Source organism: Chiloscyllium plagiosum, chromosome 4 (genome assembly GCF_004010195.1).
Source record: "Chiloscyllium plagiosum isolate BGI_BamShark_2017 chromosome 4, ASM401019v2, whole genome shotgun sequence".
NCBI classification, from domain to species: Eukaryota; Metazoa; Chordata; class Chondrichthyes; order Orectolobiformes; family Hemiscylliidae; genus Chiloscyllium; species Chiloscyllium plagiosum.
The window spans coordinates 2,842,161-2,855,354 of record NC_057713.1 but is presented as its reverse complement, the minus strand read 5'-3'; the positions used below and the strand labels follow the sequence as shown (position 1 = coordinate 2,855,354).

The following is a 13,194-nucleotide window of genomic DNA, read 5'->3' as shown; positions in this document are numbered from 1 at the left end:
CAGAGTCAGAATCATTGGTGACCTTTAAGCGGCAATTGGATAGGTACATGGATGGGTGCTTAAGCTAGGACAAATGTTCGGCTCAACATCGTAGGCCGAAGGGCCTGTTCTGTGCTGTATTGTTCTATGTTCTATGAACTTAGGATTTAGACTCAAAAGGAGCTTATCAGTTAACTAAGCTTCAAATGGTTGAACAATTCTGTAAGTAGCTAAAATTATTAAAACAAATCTGATAAACAGGAATGCAAGTTATGAATCTGAAGACGAGGTTCTTAATCGTATATCTTTTGGTTTATCTCAGATTTTTTTGGCAGTGTTGAGTGATGAATAAACTTTTTTAATACTGGTTTTCCCCTTTCACCTGTTCTGTAGATTTGTATTTATTAAGGCTTTGTGTAAATGTTTATCCTTCTGAAATCCTTCTGTCATGTTCGAAAATAAAAAAAAGTTGATAATGATAAAATCAGAATGGCAGGATCTGTGGAGAGAAAGCAGAGTTAGCGTTTCAGGTCCAGTGACCCTTCTTCAGAACGGGACCCAAAACCTTAATTCTGCTTTCTTTCCACAGATGCTGCTAGACCTGCTGACTTTTTCCAGTAACTTCTAATTTTGTTTCTGATTTCAAGCATCCACAGTTCTTTGTTTTTTTTAAGGAGAATAAAATATTTGTTGAGTACTTACACAAACAAGTGGGATAACCATAGTAACCAGGCGCACAGTGGGAACATGTTGGTCCTGTGAAGTTTGGACGACAGCGACAGCGTCCAATAGTGTCACAGTTATTATCTATCGATCCTATTTGGTCACAGGAACAGGCTGTAGATAAACAGGAATCAGTGTACTGAACAAGGCCTTCATTTGGGTCAGCTAAGTCACTTGGAAGCTAAAAAGATCAGGGCCCAGATTTTTACTGAGTCTAATTGATTTGGAAGATCATAAGAACATAAGAACTAAAAGCAAGAGTAGGCAATTCAGCCCCCTCTCAAGCCTTCTCCTATTTAATATGATCACAGCTGATCTCATGTCATCTTCAATGCCACTTTCCTGACTGTTCTCCATAACTCTTTAATAATTACTAATTAAAAATCTATCTCCTCCCTAAATTTATTCAGTAACCTAGCAACACCCATATTCTGCGGTAGTGAATTCCACAGACCAACTTTTGAGAGAAGTAATTCCTCCCCATCCCTGTCGTAAATCTGCCTCACCTTAGCTTAAAACCATGACTTCTCATTCTAGAATCTCTCACGAGAAAACTTCCTTTCTGTGTCTACTTTGTCAATCCCTTTAGCATCTTGTATGCCTCATTAAAAATAGTAGGTGGGACTGATTCCGGACTTTATGCCCTTATTCCCATTTCTGGAAATTTTTGCTGCCATGGAAGAAAGGTATGGATAGCCTACATGGGTACAGCATTGCATGTCTATATTCACATGCCAGCTCCATTGTGGGGTAGGCAGTTTAAAGCCCATCTGCAATTTTAATGGGGGTGGAGCCCTTCAATCAATAGGTCTGGCTTAAGGTTTCAGAGGAAGTATGAATCACATAAGAAACCCAGTACCACGTAGGGAATCAAAAGGAATGGTTACCTTTCACTGATCAGCTTTGAAATATAAAAAGATTAATTTGTTCCTTCAGTTTAAATACTTAGATGATGCGCTGTAAGTGAAATATGTTTTTACTGCAATGATTGGGGTTTTCAGTCTAATAATTTGAAGAGATTTAAATGCCTAGAATCCTTTTAAAAGTAAATAATTCAATTCAGAAACTGTCAATTAGAAAACAGACCCATCTGTTCCTGGGCTGCTTCAATTGATGGACTTTCTAAAAAAGTGGCCATCTGTGTTTGTAATTCAATGGACTCCATTGTCTGCAAGCTGGCATAGCTTGCTATGTCAGCTATGACTATTTTGAATGATCAGTTGAATTTTTATCCACCTGTTCAGGGGTTGTATTAATATTTTGATTGACAGTTTTAGAAGGTTATTAAAGTATTAGATGTCTTAGATGTGCTTAGTTTGACATTGACAAAACTTAATTATTTTGGGATTTTTTAAGGAGATTTTATTCAGTATGGTGTGTTAGAATCAGATTAGTTTGTTAGTGGTTTATTTGTTTACAATGTCCATTTCAAAGACATCCTGGAGTCTGCCTATAGTGAATACTGGGTAAGTGGCAATGGAAGGTATGGACCAATCATGGAGGATACAAGTAGAAGTGAGGAGTTGGGGGAATATAGATCTGGAGAGGTCATAGATGAGGCACTAAAATATAAAGGGGCATAGAGTGGTTTGGAGGATTATTGTGAGTGGGCTAGTGTACCAGGTAATACGACTATTATCATGCTGGCCTGACAATCTGCTGACCATCGAATGGTGGGCCAGATTCAATGGGCTGAATGGCCTGTTTCTACTCCTTCATTTATGGTTTTACGATAACAAAGTAATGTGATAGACAAATATGCAAGATTTTAGCCCAGCATATAAATTCAGAATGTCTCAGTAATTAATAAATAAGAATCTTACCTTGACACCGTGGGAATGAATGATATCCTGGGTGACATTGATCACACTGATTGCCTGCAAATTCTGCCCGACAGAGACACCTCCCTGAGTCATCACAGCGTTCAGGTAGCGTTCCAACATTGTTACACCGACATGCTAGAAAACATTCAGCTCACTGCTTAGACAATGTAATAAGCAACAATTGGAAACTCACATTGCAGCAAACTAATCTCTCTAACATCCCTTTTCTGACAGGCTGAATTAAGTACTCCTACCAGCTGGAGAAATAATGATCCCAGGAGATTAGATGACGGGAGGGCAATCAAATAGGGTTTGTTTCAACACTTGGGTCACCCTGACGTGGAGAATGACTGATGGACCAGCCAGTCTTTTCTCGTGGCTGCTAATTTAGTATCTTTGTAATTCATTCAATGTTGGAGTTTAAATTGTGTGTTGGTGACAAGAAGCTTGCATTGCAGTGATCGATGGAGCACAGAGTTATGAAGTACAGGTCCCAATCAGTAATTTAAGGTTATTGGTATTAAGGCCGGTGAGAAGGATTTTCTTTAAATATACACACTGAATTATGCATTGTCTGAAAGGGCAATGGAACTCGATTCAGAAGAGGAAGATTTCCAAAGGAAATTGGGTAAGTGCTCAGAGGGGAATGGGTGACTAGTTGACTAGTTCTTTCAAAAAGTGAGCACAGGCATAATGGGCTGATTGGCCTCTTTTTTGTTCTTAATGTCTTATTATACGAATGTCTATCATTGTTTGGTTCCTGATTTCAGCGGTAGCTGGATGGTAAGGATATAGGATGAGCTGGAAGGAGTGTGATTGACGTTGGGGATGTAGTAGCATGGTAGTGTGACAGTGGCAAGGAAACTAGATCAGACAGAACACTAACCTGTTGCACTTTGAGTCCAACCTTAATATTTTGAAACACTGTATTTTCTTTTTAGTGGCAAAATTTTAGTGAGACGAATTTTCTTGTACTTGTCAAATATGCCCTCTCTCAATTATTCCTACTCAACGTTGCACTTCATCCTTTGTTCAAATCTTTCTCTGTCTAGCCCCTCCTGGTATCTCTCAGTTAAAAAGTTGCTGATCAAGAAATAAAAATTCCTCCACACGGGATTTATAATTTGTTTAGTTGAAAGTTCTGTGTGTCCTCTTTTTTTAATAAAGCAACTAAATCCCTTTATGTCAGGAAATTCTCTCAGATTTCCATTGCAGAAAAAGTCTGATTTCAGCAATGGGCAAAACAATGCTTCCTTTTAAAGTACTAGCGGGAAGTAACAACTTGTATTTATTTGGAATACTTTTTCAGCCAAGATGAAACCACAATGGGGAAGGTTTTTCAGTCTGTCCTGATTCAGCCAGCCAAGAGTGTTCAGTCCATTACAGTGGTATGCTCCCCTGTACATATCTTGTTGGGTGGGGGGGTAAATATTGTTCAGGAGACTAGGGAAAACTCTAAGTTTTTCAAAATGCCATTCTAGAGTCCTTTACTTCCAAATGAGAAGGCAGATAAGGCCTTCATTGAACAGCCAATTCAAAAGACAATATATAATAGGGTACCATTAGCGTAGATGGCTAGCATGTGGTTCAGAAGAACATCAAAGACAATGGTTCAATTCCTCTTCAGGCTGAGGTGGACCTGAGACTTGTCCCTTTGCACTGCCCTCAGAATGGAAGAAATTGCAGATTTCCACTAGCAAAAAACTGCCAAGGAAAAGGCTCAAGGTGAAGCATCAGCAGACAATGTACTAAGGCTCTGCCTTCAGTCAGAACACACATGTCACTATATAGAATGGAATATGCCACCTCCATCTATGTCATATCATTCTACCATGCTGACACTGATAAGCCAATATTCATCAGGACACGGATTGCCATCTGTCATCTTGTTAGACCCTTGCTAATTTTTCATTATTTTTAATTTATTATTTTATGAGTTTTGGTTTGGAGTTGTAAACTAAGAATTGTCAGCTGAAAATGTAGCCTGAGTTAAAAAAGAGAGAACTCATAAGCAGTTGTTTGCTTTTGAGGCCAGGCCTGAAAGTTAATTGTAGGTTGTTTCTGGCTCTACAAACTCTTGAACACCCGTGAGGAACAGTACATTTAAATAGATAGCAGATGGCTCACCGAAAATGAGGTCAGTACCTGGGAATTGGTTCCAGCAAGTCTGGCGAGACATTATGCTCAAGCAGATGGCAGATGTTGAATAGTAAGTGCCAGCTCATGAGGGGATAGTCAGTCTACCAGGAGTGGTCAGCATTTGAACTGGGTTTTGGAATATGTTTCCTGGAGAAGGAGTTTGGCTGTTAATGCTATAGCTTGAAGATTTGAAAGCTCCCTGCCTAACTTCCCGTTATCAGCTACTGGAAGTTGAGAGAAATTAAGTTATAAATATTACTGAAGTGGAGTATTCTGAGTGATTTGAAAAAAATGGCCCTTCAGAAAACCAAAAAACAATCACTTATGCCTGTGGAATAATGCATTGTGAAAACTATGTTCGTAACCTTTCCAGTTTTGCTTTTCTTTTTTATTGATCCCTTAATCATGTTTGCTTGTCTGTCGGTCTTTTATATAAATAGGGCTGAAAAACAAGTGTTTATTGGCTTTAAAATCATAGACATTAATTAGATTAATTTGCTGTTTTATTTTGTTCCGCTGAAATTGCGATATTGTTAATAAGTTGCTAAATCTTTTGCTTAAGCCTCAAAACCAGAGTCTAACACTGATTATTCGCAGAGGCTGGGATTGGCTACTCAAAGTCTGGTTAGGAACCATTGAGTTAACTTTGAGGGTATTTAAAGGTTTTAATTTTACTGAGGTAAATACAGAGATAAAAAAGGCTGATTTGGTTCAGCTGTCTGTGTCTGTGTCATAACAATCTCTAGCTTGTAATGGTTTTGACGTATTTCCCTATTCAGAGTTTAAGCCCTCCTGGAGAGAAATACAAAAAAGTACAACGCACCTGACGCATAGGTTATGTGACTGAAATGAAAATATTGTTGCTTAGCTGTAACTGAAAAGTGTTGTCCACCTATAGTGACAAGTCTTACTTACGCTCACAGTAGGGGAACCGAAAATATCCTGCTGAGCAGCTTTCACAAAAATAACCTTGAAATCCATTTCGACACAAACACTGTCCTGTGTTTGGATCACACACTTGATTTGTCACTCCAGCACCGTAGCACTGACATTCTAAATAAATATTGTATAGTATTAAATCACTGCACACAAAGAGAATCGATCTTCAATCATTGAAGGCATGATACTCTAAACAAGAGTTCTGTTATGTGTCATCTGTTATAGCTCTACATTGTAAGATAGAGTATCTGCTGAAAATATTCTGGTTACCAAAAGTAAACATTTTTTAATAATACCTAGTCTTTCACAGCAGGGTTCCTGACACACTGAAAATGATTTGAGATCACTATCTTGAGCTGTTTACTACTTTCATGATTGTGTACATTAATCTGTTTCTCAATTAATTTAACAGTATTTGATGAGAAAGGAATCATGTATTAATGTACTGACTACTGTAAAGGCACAGAGGAAACTTAGCTCAATTTGAAGTGAGGCTTTCTCAATCATCACAATCAAAGAATTTTGTAATTTAGACTTGGGGGCGGGCACCAAGTTTGTGGGGGGGCCATGATCTGGGAAAATGAATCGTAAACTAGTTTAAGAGATCACAGAAAAGATGTACGTTGAGTATTTTTGGGTTTAACTCACTTAAACTGCACTGGTTTAATTATTTTGACTGGATCTGATGAGTGAGAAAAGAATTGATATAATGATAGTAATGTAACAAGCAGCAAGTGCTTAAGTGCAACAACTTACGATGTGGAAATATATTCAAAAAGTTTATTTCTTACCCTAACTGATTGTATGCAACCAGAACAGTTTTGCATTTGGAAAATTCAAAACATGGTGCCCAACATTAGAAATGACTCTGCAATTCGTCAACATTTGCTAGATAATATTGAGTGTGTGAAGAATTAAGCTGACAATCAATTTAGGATTATTAGTCGGGCTCGCAGCATGCAGTGTTTGCATGTACTGGAAGTTACATATATTAACACACAGACCCTGCTCTTTGCAAACAGAAAGAATATGTACACATAGTGCACCTATTTCAACATAAACTTCTGGTTACACCACAACTTTACAGAATTCTAGTCTCCATGTTACCAAAAGAATATAAAGAGACCATGCAGAAAGTACAGGAAATGAATTATGGAGGTGAGACCCAAGTATGTGAGGTTATAGTTTTCATGAAAGACTGACCTTTTGGAATTCTCTGGAAAACAGAAGGCTGAAGGATGATTATAACTACAAAGGATGAAGTAGGCAAAGAATAGATGCTTTCATTTATTATGGAGATAGGAATTAGCAGTCTGTATCAACACCGCTCAATTCTCAGGGCAATGCCCAGACCAATCAGAGTCACCAGTTAACTGTCAATCATCATTAGTTTGTGCAGTCTCCATGACAATATCACTACCAGACAGAAGTCCACTTGCCAACCAATCAGGATTCTCTCTTCACGCAAGGTAAATAAGGTTTTCCCTTTAATTAATATTCTTTTTTGTTCTGATGAGTGTAAGGTGAAAGACCTTGACAAAATATGCCTTTTTTCAGCAATATTCAAGTTCTGTACCAACAAATCACATTGTTAATTAATCTCCAGTTTCAAATTATTGTTCCATGAAAATGTTCTCCCTGACTTCACTGTTGAAAGGACTTTCTCTAATTCTAAGCCATGACGTAGAGGTGCCAGTGTTGGACTGGGATAGACAAAATTAAAAATCACACAACACTAGGTTATTGTCCAACATGTTTATTTGGAAGTACTAGTTTTTGGAGCGCTGCTCCTTCATCAGGTAGCTGTCTGATGAAGGAGCAGCCCTATGAAAGTTAGTACTTCCAAATAAATCTGTTGGACTACAACTTGGTGTGTGATTTCTAATTTTAAGGTTATACCCCTTTATTCTGGACTGCTCCTTCCAGATCTCCACTAATATTTTATCTTAAACTGCTGTCAGCTATCTAAATAGCTGAAATAACTACTTAACAACTGAATAATTTGTGGTTCTATACATACTTACGTTGACAGTAATTCCCAAAATATCCTGTGGCACAGTGAGTACAGTATGGACCAGTGTAGTGTGGTTTGCAATCACAACGCTGAGTATGAGGATCTATGTGACAGGTATTTGCCACTGTGCCCTGCACATTACATTTACAATCTGTAAAGAACAAAAGCCGATGACTGAAAAATCAATACTTCAGTACCAAAACAATTAGTATACATTGACATTTTCCACTTCAAGGCTGTTTATTACATTCATCTCTCCTATGATCTTTGACAGTATTATGTCACAATGTTCTCTCTATAGTGAGAACAAATCATGCTAAAGTTGGACTTTCAAGTTCAGTCAGTCTAGCCCATTACTTGATGTCAAATTGTTCAGTAGTTGGATTTTCTAATCTCCAGTGAGGAGAGATTGAGGGAAGAAGGTTAGAGGAAATGTGATACAGGCTTATAGAATCATGAAGTGCTGGATGAAGTAGACAGGGACAAATTGTTTCCAATCTTAAAAGGCACAAGAACAAGAGGGCATAGATTTAAAGTAATCTGAAAAAGAAGCAAAGATAAAGTGAGGGAAACCTTTTTCACTCAGTGAGTAGTTAGGGTCTGGAATGCAATGCTTGAATGTGAGGGGGAGGCAGGTTCGACTGAGGCATTCAAGAGGGCATTAAGTGGTTATATAGATAAAAATAATGTGCAAGGGTTGTGAGAGAGAGAAAAGTGGGAAATTAACATTAAGTAATGATGTCCATTTAACAAGCCAGCGCAGACACAATGTACCAGATGGTCTTCTTCAGCGCTGTAACACTTCTGTAGTTCGGTATATCAAAATAAGAGGACTTTTAGTTTTGGTTACCCTTCAAGATTTAGTCCTCTTTTCAACTCAACAAAATAGGTGACAACCATTTTTGGTTCATTTCTCAGGGCAATGCTCTGATCAAGCAGAATAAAACTGCCCAGCTTAAAAGTTAAATAAAACCAGGATTTTAACTGTCAATCAGCATTAATGGCTTAATTCTCCTTGGCGATGACTCTCATAATCAGAGTCCACTTCACAACCAATCAGCATTCCCCTTGCATGCAGTACAAATGTTGTTTTTCCTCTTGAATTGGTAGTCTTGCAAAATGTCCTGATGAGTACAAGATGGAAAGCTTCGACAAAATGAGTCTGTTTTCATCAAAGCTCATTTTCCCTTTGTTATTGATGTGCTTTTTTGTTTCCCTTGTGACTGAATTTGTGAGCAGCTGACCTGCTTGAGACGTTCACTAATGTCTCTGTTAGATTGGCATATGAATGCAGTACCGTGATGATTTCCCCATTAGGAACCCCTTCCCTACCTCAGATGTGGGCACAGCAATACAGCAGAGAGCGGGAACTCAGTGGAAGGGTGTAATTCTATGCCAATAGCTCATGGCATGGTATTGATATGTTATTTTGCATATTTCAGGAATTGGAAGCAGAGGTGCCACTTAAACATTAGAAAAAATGTTTGATAATATTTGAATTTCACAAGCAGGATTTGTTGAAAAGTGCTTTTATTATCTGCTAGGTTACAGTATAGGTTTCATTAGAATTTTTAGCTTGCTATTTGCACAAACCTGGTGCAAAAATAGTTGTATTTTCTTATCTCAAACATTTTCTTAATAGTTAAGATGTTAGAAATGTTTTTGCAGTACTTGATGTTAAAATACTTGCATTCAATTATTTATTGTTAGCCTTTTGACTGGGCTATTTCATTTTAGTTTACAGGTTTTCAATGCAACCTTATGTTGATAAATAATTCACACAAATTATTTTTGTGGATAATTTGGGCTTTAATAAATTATCAAATGGTTCAATTAAATGAATTTTAAAGCTTTATCATTTATCATTATCAGAGGTGAATGCTGTTCAATAACTACAGGGCCAATCACATATTGACTTCCTTATCTTTTTGCCAGCACAGATTTGGGATCAGGCAGGCAAACAATTAAGATCATTAAGAGCCTCATTAACCAGCACTGAAGGAGGCTAACTGGGTAGCCTACCTGCCTAAATCTAGGCACCCAGCATTAGATTGGGTTTCCATCCCTCAATCCCTTCAAGAGCTCATACACCATCTGTCATTGAATGGGGAAACTGTCTCCAAGTGAAGTAAGTTTGAGGGGGCGGGAGGTGCACTGGTAAAAAAATTCAGAGTGTCTTGTTGCTCTGAGGTCAAGCTTGGAACCTGAAACTACTGGGAGAAAATGAGGACCGTAGATGCTGGAGATCAGAATCAAAAAGTGTGGTGCTGGAAAAGTACAGCCGGTCAGGCAGCATGCAAAGAGCATTCATCATTCCTGCTGAAGAGCTTATTCTCAAAACATCGACTCTCCTGCTCTTCGGATGCTGCCTGACCAGCTGTGCTTTTCTAGCACCACACTTTTTGAAAACAACCTTGACTTCTATTTTCCAACTAAGGTGACAATTCAGCCCATTATATCTTCAAAACAGTGTAATTTATAGTAGAAAGGAGTTAGCAGAAATTAATAAAGATCATTTTCATCATTTATGTTCTAAATTACTGACTCATATTCTGGTGTGATTCCCAGCATCCCTAATGCAGAATGTAGAAGTGTATTTCCAGCTACTTCCACATTAAAAAGCCTGCTGTGTCATGGTATAAATCAAAACTACAATTAATCTTTGGTTCTATGCTCAATGATAATTGCAAATGCTTACTTTGGAAATCTCCAGCTGATGGGACTACAGTTACTGGACTGGCTGTGGAATAAACTGGAACATCTAGAACAAAAGACACTCTTAGTTAAAAATGTCAAATCTGCATCACATGCAAATGAATTCTCTCACAGATGAATTAAGAGATATAGTTCCAAGGAAGAATTTTTTCTTTCCAAGTTTGGTCCCTTATTCCTCCCCTGTCTGACTGTGCTGATATATGCTGGAGTATTGTCTGGCCTTTCAAGTCTGCTCCACCTTTAATAGAATCATTGAATCCTTACATTGTAGACAGAGGCCATTTGGCCCATCGAGTCTACACCAACTATCCGAAGGGCATCCTAACCAACTATGATCTAATTGAATGGTGATCAAGGTGAGTGGCCTACTCTTGCTCTTATGGTCTAAACTGCTTAAGCTTTTACTAGAACATATATTTGTATTTGTAGCCCCACATCAAAGGTAGAAAATCTCTTCATAATCATTTTAAGCTGTCATTCAAATCCATGAATTTACAGACCCAGCATCCCCTCACTGGGATAATGACTGGTTGTGGAATCAGTCAAGCAGCATAAATCGTTATGTCCATGAACAGTGGAATACCAAACACAGATTTTCTTTCAATTGCAGGCAAACCTTTTTCAAAGATTTAACAGACTCAGGGATTGAAATGACTTGTGTGGTTTGATAATTCCACAGAAAATACAGTACTAATTTATGAAACATGTTCAGGCTGGTTGTAATATTTTAAAAGTAGAATGGTTCTCTTTCAGAGGAAAGAATTCATAAATTTAGAAATCCCGTTGTTGGACTACACATGGGACATTGTGAACATTTTCAGCTTCGGTTATTACAAAGAGGACGCAAATGCTGGGAAAATGCATTTTAAAAAAATCAGAAGAGTGATCCCAACACCAAGACAGTACAAACTCATGGGAAAGACTGGACTGGCAGCCACTCTTCTTTCTAGAAAATAGAAAGTTAATGGGTGGTCTATTCAGAGACCTTTAAAATTACTAAAGGATTCAACAGGGGGTTGTCCAAAACCAATGGTCAGAACTTAAGATATTCTCCAATAAATTCAAAAGGAAATTCAGGAGAAACTTATTTACTTAGAAAAGTGGTGAGAATTTAAAACTCTTACCAGGCCATTAGTAGGCCATTTAAGGGGAAGCTTGATAAAAACATGAGGGCATATGGATTGGGAGGAGAGGTAGATAGGCTGGAATGAGTTGGGTAGAAGGAAGCTCCTGTGGGTCAAGACCACTTAGGCTGAATGATCTATGTCTTTGCTGTATATTTTAAGTAACTCTGGACTAATCTGAAACATGAATGGGTGTATGAAGTTTGCACTTGTGAGACTCCCAGTAATGGCCAACTGGCCCCATCCAGATATGGTGCCTGGCCAGCTAGTGGGCCTCTGAATTGGAGGACACTTGAGGCTGTCACAGTACTACAAGTATAGTGGTCTGTCCAAAATTCAGAGTCCATAATATAAGGAGCACAATGTACCCTGTACTTAAATCAGGTATCAGACCATGATGTCTAGATTACGATCTAAAACTCTCCAGCTGAAATAAAAAATATTATTTTGCTTATGTTATTATTTTGCTTACATTTTTACTTGCTTGGAACTGAGCAAAAGAGTACTTAAATCTGCAAACAAGGTGAATAATTAAAACCACAAGGATGAAAGTGTTCTACATACAACCACACTGAGGGAAGCTGTAATATCCACGAGAACATCTGTCACAGTGTTGACCACTGTACTGCGGTTTGCAGCGACACAGACCTGTTGTTCCATCACATCCATCTGCAAATTCAGGGTTACACCTGCAGGCTGAAAATAATACAATCGCATTTTCAGGTTTTATTCCCAAATCAAACTTACAATTCTTAAAGTGTTCAAATCTTTCAGAATATGCTGGGAATCCTCAGCAGATTGGGCAGCATCAGTGGAGTTAGAAACAGAAACAACAGTTAACCAGTCTGATGAAAGATCATCAACGTCTCCAAGATCTTTTTTGTGAATCCTCTATAGCATTGACCCTTTTTCTGTAACCTCCTGCAGATCTTCCAAGTTTGAGATCTTTGCACTCCTGGTGCACTTCATGCACTTTGGGGCGGCATGGTAGCACATCATTAGCACTACTGCCTCACAGTGCTAGGGATCCAGGTTCAATTTCACCCTCAGCCAACTGCATGTGTAAAGTTTGCACATTCTCCACATGTCTCTCTGGTTTTCCTCTGGAGACTCTGGTTCCTACATATAGTCCACAGAGTCATAGAGATGTACAGCATGGAAACAGACCCTTTGGTCCAACTTATCCATGCCAACCAGATATCTCAACCCAATCTAGTTCCACCTGCCAGCACCCGGCTCATATCCCTCCAAACCCTTCCGATTCATTTAGCCATCTAGATGCCTTTTAAATGTTGCAATCATACTACCTCCACCACTTCCTCTGGCAGCTCATTCCATATACGTACCACCCTCTGTGTGAAAATGTTGCCCCTTAGGTCTCTTTTATGTCTTTTCCCTCTCACCCTAAACCTATGCCCTCTAGTTCCAGACTCCCTCACCCCAGGGAAGAGATTTTGTCTATTTATCCTATCCATTACCCTCATGATTTTATAAACCTCTATAATGTCACCCCTCAGCCTCCAACGCTCCAGGGAAAACAGCCCCAGCCTATTCATCCTCTCCCTATCTCAAGCCTTCGAAACTCGGTAACATGCTTATAAATCTTTTCTGATCCCTTTCAAGTTTCACAACATCCTTCTGATAGGAAGAAGACCAGAATTGTAGATGTGCAGGTTAGGTGGATTGTCTGTGCTAAATTGCTCACAGTGCCTAGGGATATGTGGGTTAACCATGGGTA

At 38.6% G+C, this 13,194-nt stretch overlaps 1 protein-coding gene across 1 annotated transcript in view; it reads right to left on the bottom strand.

Moving 5' to 3' along the window:
- The window catches only part of LOC122548812 (laminin subunit alpha-3-like), a 376,692-nt gene that overhangs the window by 251,686 nt on the left and 111,812 nt on the right, over positions 1–13,194 (bottom strand). Inside the window, exons 10-15 of the mRNA XM_043687604.1 lie at positions 12,021–12,152; positions 10,316–10,378; positions 7,628–7,768; positions 5,580–5,717; positions 2,526–2,660; positions 682–816 (exon numbers count right to left, since the gene is read on the bottom strand). Of these exons, the coding sequence (XP_043543539.1) occupies positions 682–816; positions 2,526–2,660; positions 5,580–5,717; positions 7,628–7,768; positions 10,316–10,378; positions 12,021–12,152 (744 nt within the window). The remainder of the gene's footprint in view (positions 1–681; positions 817–2,525; positions 2,661–5,579; positions 5,718–7,627; positions 7,769–10,315; positions 10,379–12,020; positions 12,153–13,194) is intronic.